Source organism: Harmonia axyridis, chromosome 2, assembly GCF_914767665.1.
Source record: "Harmonia axyridis chromosome 2, icHarAxyr1.1, whole genome shotgun sequence".
Classification (NCBI taxonomy): domain Eukaryota; kingdom Metazoa; phylum Arthropoda; class Insecta; order Coleoptera; family Coccinellidae; genus Harmonia; species Harmonia axyridis.
In genome coordinates, this window is record NC_059502.1 from 37850574 (window position 1) to 37868387 (window position 17814).

The window sequence follows — 17814 nt, forward strand, 5'->3', positions numbered from 1 at the left end:
AACCCTTTAGTTGCACTTACCCTTGATACTAATTCTCCTCTGCTTGGGGAACCCCTCTTATCTGGAACTTCAACACCAACACCAATAGTCTTGTTAAATGAAAAAGAAATTTTGTAGCTTGAACACTTGAAAATTAGCGAAAATAGCGAAAAAGAAGGAAACCTATATATGAGATTCAAATACACCGAATATCATCAATCAACTGTCTAACAATATGTTCAAAAGTACCTATCCTCACTTGCGCACAGTGCCTCTCGAGAAACGTGGTGCATATGAATAATAAAATGAACAAAACAATGAAATATTGCACATAGCCGCCCACCAAAACCCTCATGGGAAAACAGAAAAAAAGAAAGAAAAATTAATGATAACCTGCAATTTGGAGATTACCACGTAAGTCACCATTAATCTTAAATTTTTCAAAAATTAAATTTTTGAATTCTCACTTAGTGAGAGAAAAAAATAGAAAAAAACAATTTTTTGACATGAATCATATAATAAGATTCAGTCAGTTTTTGGAAGTGGACAGAGTTTTACTACTGGTCTACGGAAAATACCGTTAGCTGTTTTAACTGCAACCACTCTATTGTGTCCATATTTCCCAGAGAATAATCCCACAATACGACCAAGTGGCCATTTTAGTGGTGAAACGACATCATTTTTAATTGAAACGAGGTCATCCACCCCTATTTCTTTGGCTGGTTTAGCCCATTTGAAACGCAGCGTTTTTATATATTCAGAAAAATATCTGTTCCAAAAATTCCGCTGCATTTTTTGTATGATTTGGCATCTGGACAGTCGACTTAATTTTAAATGAGAAATATTAGTATCTAGAATAGCTGAGTTCAGGGGTTCTAAAGTTAAAAAAAGCCCGGGTGTAAGCGGAATCAAATCATTAGGATCTGAACTCTGTGAACATACTTGTCTCGAATTAAGAATGGCCTCAATCTAACAGATCAAGATTGTAAATTCTTCGTAGGATAATCTGTGATCACCTACTACTCTTAGTAAATGGGACTTTACCATTTTCACGCCTGCTTCAACAAGACCGTTAAAATGAGCGCCCGTTGGAGGGCTGAAATGCCACTCAAAAGTTAGAGCTTGAGAAGTTTTTTCAGCTAATTGCAGAAATTCATTTTGAGCTCCAACAAAATTCCGACCATTATCGGTGTAACAAGCTTGAATCATACCACGCCTAGAAATAAATCTGCGAAATGCCGCAATAAAGCTGTGGAAAGCTCTTGAGTTAATTCAAGATGAATGGCATTAGTTGCAGTACAAACGAAAATACAAATGTACGATTTGAAATAAAAGGCTCCTCTCATGCGATTCATTGAAACTAAGAAAGTTCCGCAAAAATCAATAGCTTCATGTGAAAATGGTTGTAGTTTTGAAATTCTAAAACTTGGAAGATCAGCCATATCTGGAGGTTGGTAGGGTTAGGGTTATGGACGCACACGAAAACATCGAAAACAATTGGAGACTGTCTTTCTTATCACTCGGCGAGCTGATAGTATCCAATATTTTTGAATAAGTAAATTATGTAAGGACTTTAAACCAGGATTGAAATTTTGTCTGTGAACAGATTCAACAATTAAAGTCGTAAGTCTGTGAGAACTAGGAAGTAAAAGTGGGTGTTTTGCTGAATATGAAAAATTTTCGGATATTTTGAGACGGCCGCTCACCCTGAGAAACCCCAGTGAATCAAGAAAAATAGATAGTTTTCGTATTGGTTTCGGCAATAATCTATTTTTATTTATTATTTCTATTATATCAGAAAAAACCTAATTTTGGGTATGCTTTATTAAACACGTCAATGCTTCATCCATCTCACGAACTGTGTTTATGACTGTTTGTTTCTTAGAGGGCTGTTTTGAAAGTTTTGAAAATCGCAACTTAAAACTCTCTGTATTTTCTCAAGAAACGAAAATTCATTCAAAAGAATATCTAAATCGTTTATAGGAATCTCAGTAGGTATATAGAGATATTCCTTTTTCCTCAGATGAAACAACTTCATTATGAACTTTCATACTCTCAGTGGGAAAAATTGGGCATTGTTTTTTTTGACAATGAAAGGAATTCTGGACCATTCCACCATATTTTGAATGAAATTAATTGTGATGGGCTCATTCCATGAGATGCGCAATCGGCAGCATTTAACGAAGATGGAATATACATCCAGGAATCGTTATTAACTAATTCCTGTATATGATGCACCCAATAGGCTACAAAGGTTTTCCAACGACTTAGTGAATCATTGAGCCACGAAAGTACTACCTGTGTATCAGTTCAGCAGGTAATTTGATTGAAAAGAAGTCGACCTGAAAAAGTATCAGTTACGAATTTGACCAAATCTGCTAAAAGCTTTGCAGCAGTTAGCTCGAGCTTAGGAAGAGTAAGAGTTTTTAGAGGCGCATCTTTTCCTGTAGAACAAAGAAGAAAAACACTTATAGAATCACCTTTCACCACTCTCAGGTAAATTAATGATGTATAACCTATTGTTGAAGCGTAGAAAAACTATGTAACTCACACCTCTCGAAGCTATCAAGAATAATTCTTCTTGGAAGACTTATTAAAAATAGTTCCGGAAGTTGCAATTTTAATTGGTTCCATGCATTTGGTATAGACTCGGGAAGAATTTCATTCCAATCTTTTTCTAAGGACCAAATGCATTGCATAATATACTTCGCCTTTAACAGAATGGGGGATAGAAAGCCTAAAGGGTCGAAAATTCGACCTATATTGGAGAGAATACCTCGTTTTGTGAGGTCTTTCGAAGAATCTTGACAAGAATACGAAAAATCATCGAGAGAAGGATACCACTGAAGACCGAGAACCTTTGAAAAAGGTGGTTCGTCCTTATCAAAGGATAAAGGAATCTGACAATCAGATTGTCGAACAGAAGAAAGTAAGGCAGGGGAATAACTCGCCCACTTCCTCGATAGAAAACCTACGCGACTGAGCAGATTAATGAGATCTTTCTGTAACGAAAGAGCCTCTGAATCAGATGATGCACCTACCAATACATGGTCAATATGAATTTTATTCTCTAGTAATTTACTAGCTTGTGAAAAGTTTTTTCTTTCTATGCGTGCCAGTTCCTGTACAGTTCGCATTGCTAAATATAGGCTACAATTCAATTCGGAAGTGACTGTATTTAATGTAAATTCTGAAAGAGGATCGTAAGGATCAAATCGCCATAGAATTCTTTGGAAATTTCGATCAGAAGGGGTGATCAAAATTTGTCTTAACATTTTTTTATGTCACCTACAAAAACCAAAGCAACAAAACGAAACAGTAAAAGTAACGAAAAAATATCTAATTGGAATTTTGGACCTGAAAGTAATGTATCATTCTAACTTACACCTTTTGAACCTTTCGCTGACCCATCCCATACTACCTGAAGTTTAGTGCTTACACTCTCAGTTTTAATTACACAATAGAGATATGTTTGGAAGTGACTACAGACATATGACCATTTTTAAGATACTCTCTCATAAAATCTGAATAAGACAAATATAAGGAAGGATTAAACGTTTTTCGAGTAAATGAAATCTGCGAAGTGCCTGAGTATAGGTGTCGCCTAAATATGGTCTAGAATTTCTGAACGGAAGTGAACTATAAATCTACCAGTTGAATCCCGAGTTGTCGTTTCTTTGAAGAAAGATTCGCATTTTTTATCTTCGACTGAGTAAAACTGTTTTTCTGGAATTTGTTCTATCTCCCAGAATTTGGTAATACATGTATTGTGACGACGACTTTTTTCGGATTGTTGGTTGTATACTTTTTCCCTCCTATAATACCTCGGGTGCCAATTGCGATAGGTTTTATAAGGTCGCAATTCCTTACGTCGCTCACTATTATCGACCCTGGGTAGCTTTTAAACAGTTGGAGAAGGGTTCCATTCAATCTAAGGTAAGAGCGATTGACCAGTGGTGATTTCTTTCACTAAATGGCAGTAAATGTCTTTGAGACAAATAAAAGACACTCTGACGAAATACACTATATTGAACACTATTCGTTCCCTTATGTACTGCACCCAATTATATACAATACTATCCTATATATACAATAATGCAAAAGGCTACTAAAAACCAAATGCAAATATTTACAATGAAACACGGTACGGAACGAGAACTAAGCGAGGAGAGCAGGTGGCGTATATCAAGCAGCAGAAATGAGTAAGCAGTGAGCAGGCACATTGAGCAATAATAAAAACGGTGAAGTGCGGACAAGCATAGAAAGCATGCAGATTGGCGTGTGAAATGCAGTCGGATAAGTCAGATGTGACAACCTATCCTGTGTTCCGTACGGTCTGGTTTGATACCTTTTTATTCGAGAAAACAAGCCTGAACAACAAATTTGAATCAGGTCTTGTATCGGCGCATCCGCCAAAATGGATATCAAGGGAATCAGGGCAAAATACTCTGTCGAAAATGAGACTGTGATCCGAAGATAAAAATAAACGACCCCTCTCCCCAAGATAAAGAGTTCTGCCTGGTGGTCACAAATAAGAGTTGCTCGCAATAAGGGACCCGACACACAGACTCCACTTGAGAAAAAACGGATCTAAGAAATAAGTTTCAAGCAGGGTATTTGTCGGCGCATCCACCAATTCACGACTCGAGTCAGACCGGACCGGGTAAGTCGCCGAAAAGGCTGCTGTGATCCGGAGATCGGAATTCAGCGACCCCTCTCCCCAAGATAAGGAGTTCTGCCTGGTGGTTCCAAAGAAGAGTTGCTGGCAATAAGGAACCCGACAGACCGACTCCACTTGAGAAAGAAAGATCTAAAAAATAAATTCCGTTCAGGGTATCTAAATATCCAGAATATTATAGCTCATTTAAGGTGACGATCGATTTAGTTAACTTGGAAAAGGCTATGAGCCCTAACATTTGGCCGAAAGGAGCATATATTTCACGGTTTTTTTCAAAAGCGTCAGAGGTCACCCAGCCTAACAACCTAATAGGACCAACAAGCGGAGATGAAAAATTAAGAATAGTGCATTTGAACGCCCAAGGGTTTCGAAATAAATCCAACCACCTGGAATCATTTATGCTGAGTGATTGTGACATTTTGTGTGTGAGTGAACATTGGCTTGACGAAATGGAGTCGTCAGTTTTCAATTTGAAAGGATGGAACACTGTATCTTTCTTCTCCAGAACTAATTACATAAGAGGTGGAGTTATGGTGTTATGTAAAAAAGCATTAAGTGAAAATAGTACACTTATAAAAAATTTGGTATGTATAGAGAAAGATATCGAGATCACTGCATCTTATTTACCTGCTTATGATGTAAACGTAGTTGTTCTTTATCGTTCGCCATCAGGAGATCTTTCAGTGTTTCTGAATGATCTTGAGAAAAATTTGAACATTCTATCTACGTTGAGGAAGAATTGTATACATATGTATACAATTGTATACATATACATTACAGGTGATTTTAATGTGAACTTCGGTGATACGAAAGAGTCTGGTGATCTTTTATGTTTGTTGTTGACTTTCGGTTTCAAGCAGACAATATATGGGCCGACTAGAGGCTAAAATTGTATAGATAACATTTTCATAAATTTCAATTTTAGATGTTATGAGACGAAAATAATCGATTTGGACTTTTCGGATCATAGGGGTCAAAGATTAATAGTGGAACTTCCCCGTACTTTCAATGAGACCAACTTTAAAAAATGTAGGCCTCTCACACAGATAGGATTCAATAGAATGCATGAAATATTGTCTGATATGAACTGGGATTTTATCGATTTTGCAGATGATCTAAATCAATGTTTTCACATGTTTCATCAGTTCTTCATGAATGTCTTCAATTTCTCTTTTCCTGAGAGGTTGATCAGAACTGGTGAAAATAATAAGCTGGGCATTAATTGGTTCACGGAGGATTCGAAAAATATGAGAAATCACTTGCATTTTTTTGATGAACTGTATCGCGATTTCAAACAGTTAGAAATAAAGAATTTGAGAAATCGATTCAGAAAAAAATATCATGATTCTTTAGCATCTGCTGAAAACATGGCCACGGAAAATTTTTTGAAAAATTCTTACAATAAAGTTCGAGCAGGTTGGACAATTATTAATAACTATAGAAATAATAAAGTACCTACAACATCATCCATTCTACCTGATGAATTCAATACCTATTTTTCTAACGTGGCACTCAACAGAGTGAAAGATATTCCGAGCTCTAACTATGTTAATCTTGAACACAAAAAATTGAGTATCTACTAAATTCAATTTTGAGGAAATATCTTATAGTGATGTTAGAAATATAATCAACTCTTCGAAGAATTCTACATCAAAGGATATTTATGGACTTTCTTTTAAGATTTTGAAACGCAATATAAATACTATTCTTATACCTCTCATAAAAATTATAAATAGATGTATTAAAAATGGAATTTTTCCCGCTGACCTCAAGGTGGCTAGGGTGGTGCCCTTATTAAAAGATGGCAATAAGGATGATATGTCAAATTACAGGCCTATTTCAGTGTTGCCTCTATTCTCTTAAATATTTGAAAAAGCTCTGAACATTCAGATAAAGTCATATTTTGAACATAACAACTATTTTCTAACTGCCAATTTGGCTACAGAAAAAATAACTTCGGCCATTTTGAAATTAATCAGTTATAATATGCAAGGTTTTGAAAGGGGTGATTATACGTTGGTATCATTGTTAGATTTGAGCAGAGCATTCGACTTTGTCTCACCGCTGATTCTTCTGACTAAGCTCAAGTATTATGGTTTTATGGAGAGCAGTATAAAACTGCTCCAATCTTATCTTTCCGATAGAAGCCAAAAAGTCTCAGTAGGTGGAAAAGAGTCAGCTTTGAAGAATATCACATTAGGAATACCTCAAGGTTCGGTTTTAGGACCGATCTTGTTTTTAATTCATATTAATTAGGAAAATACTGTATTAAACCTTTTAGGTGTGAGATCCATTGAGATTATGAAACGTATTATGTATATAATTATTTTGTTCCTCTTTTAAATCACTTTTTTAAAAGTTTTTTTTGAAAGTATAATTAACAATGAATCTAACATTCCTATTTCTAAGCGAACTCTCCTAGGAGCATAAATGCTGACGTTGAGCTATCTCCTGGAACATCACGAGGAAAGATTTACCCCTTTTGGAACGAGGTAATGGGCCTATTAGATCCGTGCAGAGAGTATGTCACGGTTCGGTGATGTGGCAGGGTTGCATTTTCCCTGGGGATTTTTGCTGGCAAACCTTGTACCTCTGGCATTGCTTGCACCTTCGAACGTATTGAGCTCCTTCACGAAACATCTCAGGTCAATAGTAGCTTTGGGCCACTCGAGATATGGTCTTTGCGACTTCCAAGTGACCAGCCACCGGCTGATCATGGTTCTCCCGCAGTATCGACTGCCGATCCTCGGTCGGGATGCATAGTTTTCACGACGTTCCCATCTGTGTTCCCGTGAAGTCGTCGGCGCTCCAAAAATATCTATATAACCTTCCCTCTTGTATCTGGAAATCTGGAAATTCCGCAGGATTCTTCAAGACCTCCTGGTATTTCTTGGTATACCACGGGCATCGGTTCGTGTTCTTAACAACATATACCTGTTCCTCGATTATCTGCATCTTGGGCTTATTCGGACGGTGTCTAGACTTTTTCGGTTTAATCTTCAGTTGGGACATCCTTGGTCCTTGGGAACCTTCAAGTTCCTTCTCCAGGAACTTCTGAACGATTCGTGTTTCCTATCGGTGCAAGGAACTGATCGATGAGTTGTACGGCGTGGAGATTGGCGAAACGGCTCTCTGCAGCAACTTGCCCTTGAGGAAGCACTGCGAGGTACGGAAATCGATCTTGAAATCGTGCGAAGCCAGTAGCTCCAATCCCAGAATCAGATCCATCAGTTGATGGGGGACCAAATGAAGTCAAGATTTGATTTCCTCCTCCCCAAACCGTATTATGGGCTCGTACATCTTTTTCACGGTGATTGAACTTCCGTCGCCCACTGTGGCCACCATATCTGCGATCTCCGATGGAAAAACTCTCATCCCCCTGCATGCCTCTGCCGCCTTTTTGCTCAAAAAGGACTTAGACGTACCAGTGTCTAGCAGGGCTGTCACGGACTGTTTTCCGATGTGGACAGCGACTATTGGCCGGTTATCCTGCCTGTACGCTGTCTGCCTGATTGGGGATGCCATGGAACGGAACTGTCTCTTCCCCGCAAGGCAGTTCCGCTCTAGTTTTCCGAACAAAGGCAATCCCTGGACATCACGCCTTGCTTCCCACATCGGGAACAAAACAGCCTCGGCGTTGATTGACACTCCCTTCTCAGGTGTCCAACCTTACCACAACGCCAGCATTGAAGTTCTCGGAGCCTGGTATCTTCGAACCGAACGACCTTCGCATCACGGGGTGGTGGGTCTCCAGGTTTGACTCTAACTGATGAAGTAAGGTTTGTTTGGTGTTTCCTTCCGGGCCTCAGGTGTCGACTTTGGTACATTTTCCGGTGGCTTCATTTCTTCCGGCCTTTTGGATGGTGGAGACTCGACGGTCAAGGTCTGTGGAAGTTTTCGGCGAGGTCTTTCATATACCTGGTGTGGGTCATCGATTAGACCTTTGTGGACTGGAGGTGGAGTATATAGGTTCGCGTGCCACTGGACCAATTCAAACACCTTTTTCTTGGACAACAGCTGGGCATAATTGTTGATTTCTTGAAAAGCCAGCGCCTTCTGCAGGGCCGACAACAGACGCTTCCTGATCATATTCACCTGCTCTTCTTCAGGAGGTCGTTTTGTGGTCAACTTCAGGAACAGGTTCAGCATCCTTGTGACAAACATCAACAGTTTTTCGCCCCCCCCCCCCTGAGTTCGTTTCCTCATTTCCCCTAGAAGCGTTTCCTCGTAGTCGAGGGGGAGAAAACCTTCACGCAGTTGCTCCTTAAAGTCTTCCCAACATCTGAATGTACCTCCCCTGGGAATATACCAATCCCTGGCATCCTTCCGCAGTAACTCGAAGATAGATTCAGAGAGGTACTGTCGGGTAACCTTGCGAGTTTCGGCTAGCTGTTCGACCTCCTGCAGGAATGCGTTAACGCTTGTTGATCCATCAAATTGTACATTACACTTATAAACAGGTACGGATGGCTGATTGAACGATCTATCACTTCCAGTCCTGTTGTCCTGTCCTGTTCTGCCTCGCTCCAAACTATCTGATCTGCCTAGATCAGCTTGACCTCCTGTAGCCGTCGTGTGGGCTATATCCTCTTCGGTATCTCTCGAATCCTCGTATCCCAAAAATTGGAACGAAATTCTCCGAGCCGACTCAGCCACCACCGGCCTATTTCCCTGCATAAGCGGTCCAGACGTTTTACTGTCTTTCAGGGACTAGTGAAGTTCAATCGTCGACAGACGGATTCACAAGCCCTGTTGTGTAACCGCCGGAAGAAATTCAATGAGAAACCTCCCTCGCTATTTTCCGAGAGCAAAATCTGCGTCTGGCCTCTCCTGAAGGTGCTTCCGTTATCAGCACCGGTGGCTTGTTGGTCATCCAGTGGAGGATCCTCGAAGGAGATGAGACTTACTTCTCTATCAGGTTGAGCCGCTTCACTCAGCTCAGGGTGCTCAGGGTTTTCTGAAACATCCCCCAACCAGTTCCGGGTAACTTTAGCTCTGGCCAAGACCAAGGCGTCTCTCAGCATCTCGTCTGTTTGTTTCCATAACTCAGACAGGTCGTCGGCCTTGGCCTGCTCCTCCATCGTAGTCGGTCTCACCAGGCTGAGACGGTTGTGTAGGTGTATGAGTCTACTCCTGATACGCGGCTCCTCATTCGCGGTGTTATCCTCGTCAAAAGCTTGAACATGTTCCACCCAGCTTCTCAGGATTCGACTGGCATCGTTCAGTTCTTCCTCGGTATCTCTTTCCATGGTACAGGACTGTACCTCCTGTGTCAATACCTTCCTCAGTTCCTTTCGGTTTTCCTGTACGGTTCTGCCGGCTCTACGGCCACGAGCCTCCAGCACCCATCTCAACTCTTCCGCTCTCAGTCTGTTCACCTCCATTATCATCTGAAAAATATTCTACACAAAAAAATACTCTGAAGGGCTCTTCTGTCAGTCCTAAAGCAAAAAAAAATCAGGTCCCTGCTCGGGCGCCAATTTGTGACGACGACTTTCTTCGGATTGTTGTTTGTATACTTTTTCCCTTCTATATTACCTCGGGCGCCAATTGCGATAGGTTTTATGAGGTCGGAATTCCTGACGTCGCTCACTATTATCGACCCTAGGTTTTAAACAGTTGGAGAAGGGTTCGATCCAATCTAAGCTAAAAACGATTGACCAGTGGTGATTTCTTTCACTAAATGGCAGTAAATGTCTTTGAGACAAATAAAAGAAACTCTGACGAAACGCACTATATTCACCACTATTCGTTCCCTTATGTACAACACCCAATTATATACAATACTATCCTATATATACAATAATGCAAGAGGCTACTAAACACCAAAATCAAATATTTACAATGAAACACGGTACGGAACGAGAACTGAGCGAGGTGATCAGGTGGCGTATATCAAGCAGCAGAAATGAGTAAGCAATGGGCAGGCAAATTGAGCAATAATAAAAACGGTTAAGTGCGGACAAGCGTGAAAAGCAAGCAGATTGGTGTGTGAAATGCAGTCTAATAAGTCAGATGTGACAACCTATCCTGTGTTCCGTACGATCTGGTTCGATACCTCTTTATTCGAGGAAACAAACCTGAACAATATATTCGAATGAGGTCTTGTATCGGCGCATCCACCAAAATTGATATCAAGGGAATTAGGGCGAAATACTCTGTCGATAATGCGACTGTGATCCAGAGATCAAAAATAAACGACCCTTCTCCCCAAGATAAAGAGTTCTGCCTAGTGGTCCCAAATGAGAGTTGCATGCAATAAAAGGGACCCGACACGCAGACTCCACTTGAGGAAGTTGGATCTAAGGAATAAATCCCAATCAAGGTATTCGTCGGCGCATCCACCAAAATAAATCTCAAGTCAGACTTCACAGGGAGACTCACCGAAATGACCACGGTGATCCGTGAATCGGAAATAAGTGACCCCTCGCCACAAGATGAAGAATTCTGTCTGGTGGTCCCAAATGAGAGTTGCTCGCAATGAGGGACCTGACACACAGATTCCACTTGGGAAGACGGATCTAAGAAATAAATTTCAAGCAGGGTATTTGTCGGCGCATCCACCAATTCACGACTCGGGTCAGACCGGACAAGGTAATTCGCCGAAAAGGCTGCTGTGATCCGGAGTTGAGAGATCCCTCTCCCCAAGATAAGGAGTTTTGCCTGATAGTTCCAAATAAGAGTTGCTCGCAATAAAGAACCGGACAGACCAACTTCACCTGAGAGAGAATGATCTAAGAAATAAATTTCGCTCAGGGTATACTTCGGCGCATCCACCAATTCACGACTCGAGTCAGACCGGACAGGGTAATTCGCCGAAAAGGCTGCTGTGATCCGGAGATCAGAATTAAGCGACCCCTCTCCCCAAGATACGGAGTCTTGCTTGGTATTAACAAATAAGAGTTGCTCGCAATAAGGAACCGGACAGACAAACTCCACTTGAGAAAGAAAGATCTAAGAAATAAATTTCGCTCAGGGTATACTTCGGCGCATCTACCAATTCACGACTCGAGTCAGACCGGACAGGGTAATTCGCCGAAAAGGCCGCAGTGATCCGGAGATTGGAGATTAGCGACCTCTCTCCCCAAGATAAGGAGTTTTGCCTGGTAGTTCCAAATAAGAGTTGCTCGCAATGAGGGACCCGACACACAGATTCCACTTGAGAAAGACGGATCTAAAAACTAAATTTCAAGCAGTGTATTTGTCGGCGAATCCACCAATTCACGACTCGAGTCAGACCGGACAGGGTAATTCGCCGAATAGGCTGCTGTGATCCGGAGATCGGAATTAAGAGACCCCTCTCCCCAAGATAAGGAGTTTTGCCTGGTAGTTCCAAATAAGAGTTGATTGCAATTAGGAACCGGGCAGACAAACTCCACTTTACAAAGAAAGATCAAAGAAATAAATAAATAAATCACACTCGGAAAATAGCTATGGAACACAGGAAAGTCACCGGTAATACAGACAGGAATGAAACGGGTCTTACCAATCGTAAGAACTTCTCACTTCACCACACGAACTCAAATTCTTTTCGCGCACGAGCTAAGTGTCAAATTCACAAAGATAAAATTACTGCACTTAAACGACCGACGTTCAAAAAGAAAATTGTAAACTAAAAATTTAACTCTAAAATACTACTCCAGGAAAACCACAAAACAATCCGCTCAATAACTATCAGAAAATATCTAGCTCGAAGACACCGACAGGAGTAACTAGAAAAATATCTTCCTACTTCGAAGACACCGGCAAGAATAATTAGCAAAATATATTTCTACTTCGACGACACCGACAAGAATAATTCTCCTTTTCCGAAATACTTCACTTGTAATGTCGATTGGAAGGGAAAAATTTCGAGTCTCAAAATCGCCGGTGTCTTCTTCTTCTTCTTTAGCAGCCTTTCAGAATCCACTCCTGGACATAGGCCTCCCCTTATTTTTTCCACTCTTCTCTATCCCTAGCTATTCTATACCAGTTACGACTCGCAGTCTCTCTAATGTCGTCCATCCATGGACGATCTTGGAGGCGTTATTTTTCAAGTACAGAAAATGGCCAGACTTAAGTGTGAAGCCTGTTTGTTGTTCCGGTCTTCTTGTTTCGCGTAAGCCTATTATGTCCCATTTTATCCACGATAATTCCTCCTCCAATTCTTCTAATCTGTTGTTAGATTGTATTGTTCGTATGTTGAATGCAGCAACGAACAAAGTTGTTCTTGCTGTGTTGTTATATTGGGAATTTTTGCCTCCCCCAGAATCCGTGAGGCAGACCTTGAAGGTGTGGGATTTGGAAGATTGGTTCCTACCCACCTGGGGAACTATTCCTTTTGTTTTGAAATTCGCCATTTGTTATTTGGGGGTTTTTAGCCTCAATCCTCCACGCTGGCTAGACGGGTTGGAGGATGGTTAAGGATAGTAGGTGATGGATATCATGTTTAGAAAGGATTGTAGGTAGAGGACAATGGTTTTCCCCGTATGGTCTTGGGAGATAAACCAAAGCTCGCGTGGGCAGGGGCGCATCCCTGAAGTAGATCTGTCACCTATTGGGAGTATATGTGAGTATCTACACGCTACCACATCGCTTGCATCGTTATATTTTCATGAAATAAATAAATCAGAAATTATTCCAAATGAATTTTCTTGAACTGGACTGGTAGAATAATGATGGAACTCTAAACCTGGGGCAAATTATACTAGGTGATTCTAGTGAAATAATTATTGAATTCTAAACCTGGGGTGAATTATACCGGGTGATTCTAGTAACGAATTTCACTTCGTGATGAAGTACTATCCAAAGCAAGAGAAAAATATTGAATTTTTGAAAAGTGAGAGCTAATTCCGCATTTTCGGAGTGATATTATTTCATTATAGGTTGAAAACAAAAATTTTTGTATTATAAACAGTTACTTATGATGTACTTTCATACTGAATTTTTGTTTCGAGAAAAATCGTAAAAAAAAGTGAAATTGGCACCCCAGTGGAATGCGATATTTTTCTACAATCATCTCTGAGGTACAAACGAAAATTTTGGTGTTACAAATAGTTACTAACGAATACAGAAAAAAAAACTTCATCTTCGAAAAAGTGGGTGCTAATCTCGGTGCTAACTTCGCATTCTAGAAGATATTTTTTCATTAAAGATTAGGTTATAAACAAAAATGTTTGTGTTACAAACAGTTACTAACGATCTTTCAAAATATTTTTTTTTCGAGAAAAATCGGAAAATCCAAAAAAAGCGTGAAATTTGCAACCAGCGGATTGCGGTATTTTTTTAACAGTATCCTTGAGTTACAAACGAAAATTCTTGTATTACAAACAGTTAATATAACGAAAGCAAAAAAAATTCTTCATTTTCAAAAAAGTGGGTGCTAACTTCACGGACACAGTAACTTGGGAAATCTGTATAAGTCAGCTCCTACAAAAAGTTTTCGCAATAGATTATCAAGCTACAACTCTGACAGTACTACTGAAAAATGTTAAATATAGTTATTCTATTATCTATAAATCAAAAAGTTGAGGAAGTACCTCTTCAGAGCCATTTCATATCTCTCGGTTGATTTTTCGGAATAATTCATCCACGTTCAGCTCGGCTCATTCAACTTGTATTATATACTTTTGTTCTTCCAGATCAGGAACATAAAATAAAACGTTGATATAATGAAAACTCAGCTTGCTGCTAAAGGCCTACAATACAACTTACCATTTCAAGCCCTGTCCGACATGGCGTACACCAATGTGAACACACATTTCCATTGATTTTTATTGAGTTTCCTTTCCTTCTATAGCTCGTGTTCATTGTGTATACTGGAGTGCTATATACATCATAGTAATGCAGTATACACAATAAACACGAAGTATAGGGGGAAAGGGAAATCAATAAAAATCAATGGAAATGTGTGTACACTGAAGTGTACGCCATGACCGAAAGGGTTAAACATATCACCATCAACGCTCGACATTGGGAACAAAACCGGAAGAAAATGTTAGCAAGTCTGTCCGACCCTCTTTCTATTCGGTCGCACAATAATCACGGCAAATGAAATCAGTCGTCCTACTTCACGGAACATCAATTAATTTCATTTCTGAGGAACAGAACTCCAGAACGAACTCGTACGAATTCTTTCTAACGCGAATAATCCAGGACAAGCTTGTCGAAATTGTCCTTATAGAGAAGACGAATTTGTAGCAGACCCTTTAAACTTCATATTTGATTAATTTTTTCTAGGGGCAATATTTACGGAAGACCAAGAAAACAGTGCCGTCGAATTGGCCTTTAAGTACGCTGTCTACAAGATCAACAAGGACAAGAAGATTCTGCCTCGTACTTCCCTGGTGTACGATATCCAGTACGTGCCCAAAGATGACAGTTTCCATGCAAGCAAAAGAGGTAGGCCGGCCGTTATGTCATCCGCATTTTCCATACTGATGTGTGAGATGATTTGCCGCCATAACGGCGTAATACAGGGTGGTCAAGAGATTGAGGTGAAAAAAAAACAGGTCCCTCGTGTCATAGGCTATTCGAATCACCCCCATGTATGGTTTGCGATTTTTCCTTTCGAGTTATTAATTTTTCATGAACTTTTCGACTTGATCATCTTAAAAAAGATATAAAAAAAAATTACAAGACATTTCTGTGAATTTTTTTTTGGAACTCAAACTCCATGAACTTTACATTTGCAAATAAAATAACCAGGTTCGTAACTTTGATAGAAATTATGAAAATGTTGGTCTTGAGTGAAAATGTTACGTGAATTTGGATTATGATCTAAATTTTCGAATCAGAATTTAAAATGAGAAAAGGCTAATTCACGGTTTCTCAGTATGCTTAAAAACTGCGCTCAACAGTCAGCTTTTAGAATCATTAATAAAAAACGGTAATTAACAGTCAACTTTTGCTAGAATTAGCCTTCACAGTCAACGAGGTGGAAAAAAAGGAAGAACAAGAAATTTACTAAAAAAATATTTTTCGCATTTTTAAGATTTTTCTGATCAAGTTATGATAGAAAAAGCCGAAAATTAATGAGAATTAGCTTCAGATGTAGGTCAAAAAAAGTTTCAGAAAAAAAAAGAAAGGTATGGCAATAAATAACACATCATAATGTATTATGATGAATGATTATTTATGAAATTTTACACAAAAATTTACAAAACCGTGATGAATCGCATAACATACATACTCTTCAATCTCTTGACCACCATATGTTTATTTATATCGTTTAAATTCTAGAAATTAATTAGATTTCCATTCTAGAGACTGGAAATCTAAATTAAACATGACTTGACGTTCAGGAATAGTTCTCCTAAGAATATTTCCAACTTAAAATGAAAAATATTTGTATTGAACTTGAACGGACATATTTCTATGATATTAGAATATCGGAAAATAGGAGTAGCAATTTCGATAAATTGTCGATAATAAGTTTTTTACGTACTTCCCAAATGACAGTCATTGGGAAATCCTACCAATCATCAATGGAACCATCCTTCATTTACTTCATGATAAATCATCATTGCAGAATCTTGTCCCACTGTCACATTTCTATGCTTAAACATTATAATCTGTTAATGGAAATAAAATAACTTATTCATAAAAAACGCTAATTTCAAGAAATATATCACAATAATATTGATGTTATTAACAGAATATTATATGATGAAACGTTGGATAAAAAATCTGTTTACGTCAAATTGAGAACAATTTACTGTCGAATAAAAAATTCCTGTAACATTTTTTGATAATATTTGAAATAAAGTGGGAAAAAAAAAATCAAAATGACATAATTCACTTTTTTTATGATATCTCAATAACCGGCCCTGATAATCTCGATTTGTTTGAACTGCTTTATGATGCTTTTATGCATGCAATTTTTTCTCCATTTGACCGACCTTCTAACTCTTATGGTTTAAAAGCTACCAATACAATCCCATTAAAAAAGTGGCCACCCTGTAGACTTGTCTTGTTTGGTTTCCAAAATAGTTATTTAGTAATCTTCCATTCAACTCTTTCTTAGTACCTATCCTCTCAATTAATTTTTACTTTAATCTTTAATAACAGTAATTAATGATTTTTCAATACTTTCAATCGGTTTGTCCATCAGAAATGCTTGACTGTGTAGAAATAGAGTATACTGTTCTAATAAAGAGACAAAAAAAATCGGTTACAGCTTTTAAGGCCTTTTTTTCAGCTAAGAATTTTTTTTTCAATGGCACCCATAGCTTCAGCAAGCGTTCAATAGCTAGAACTAGTGAAAGCCATCGAATTCTAGAATAAGAAAGAACATTGCTGTAAGTTGTTTCTGCATACTCACGAAAACCTTTCATCGTTCGACCCTTACAAAAAATATCGAAAAGTATTTGAAAATTTTAAGACCAATTGAATGCACAGAAATTAAAATCATATCGGCGGAAGTGGAAGCAGTATTGTGAAGTCTATGTGCCATACAACCGATAGTTTCGTTGTCGAATTAAAAAAAACTCGCCTTTATTTTACTTCAAAGTAAGTACCTATTTGTGTTATCCGCACTGATAGCGAAAATATTTTATATGGAAATATTAAGGTACTCAAAGGATTGATGAACCTTGGAAATGAGGGACTTCTTATAACCTGATTTCTCAAAGATGTTACACCTAAATATGATTGCTTGTAAGGCAACATAAGCCATGGGTTTTTGAAAGGTAGATCTATTCATTCTGCCTCTTTTCAGTTCATTATAGCTATACTGAATATTCCTAATACAAAATTTTACTGTAGGTCTTTTCATAGATCTTATCGAATGATTATGTAAATTCAATATTTGTCAAAACTGAAAATAAACATTGAATGCAGTTTCTTTATTTCAGATAGTATTTCTATTGACTGATAATAACTCTCACATTTTGATTATGCATTTTTCCCAAATTTTTTAAAGAAGAAAGAAATTGCCATTTCTAGAGAAATGAGAATTTCAGATTTCAAAATGTTTCATTTCTCCAAAAATGACTAATTACTACTTCAAATATATACACCCTATATAATAGTTGATCAAATATTGTGTATTTCTTTACAAATAAGTTAATAATTTGAAGCTATAATCTCAATTTTCAGACTTGAATTGGTCCAACACAGGGCCGTATCTAGGTAGTATTGCGCCTGTGGCAATATATTTGACAGCGCCCCCCATTTTC

At 38.6% G+C, this 17814-nt stretch overlaps 1 protein-coding gene across 11 annotated transcripts in view; it reads left to right on the plus strand.

Annotated features, from left to right (window-relative positions):
- Nucleotides 1–17814, plus strand: part of LOC123672359 (glutamate receptor ionotropic, kainate 2-like) — a 528220-nt gene that overhangs the window by 60517 nt on the left and 449889 nt on the right. For all 11 annotated transcript variants that reach the window (XM_045606439.1, XM_045606445.1, XM_045606449.1 and 8 more), the window contains one exon: nucleotides 14876–15037. In XM_045606439.1, coding sequence (XP_045462395.1) covers nucleotides 14876–15037 — 162 coding nt within the window. The remainder of the gene's footprint in view (nucleotides 1–14875; nucleotides 15038–17814) is intronic.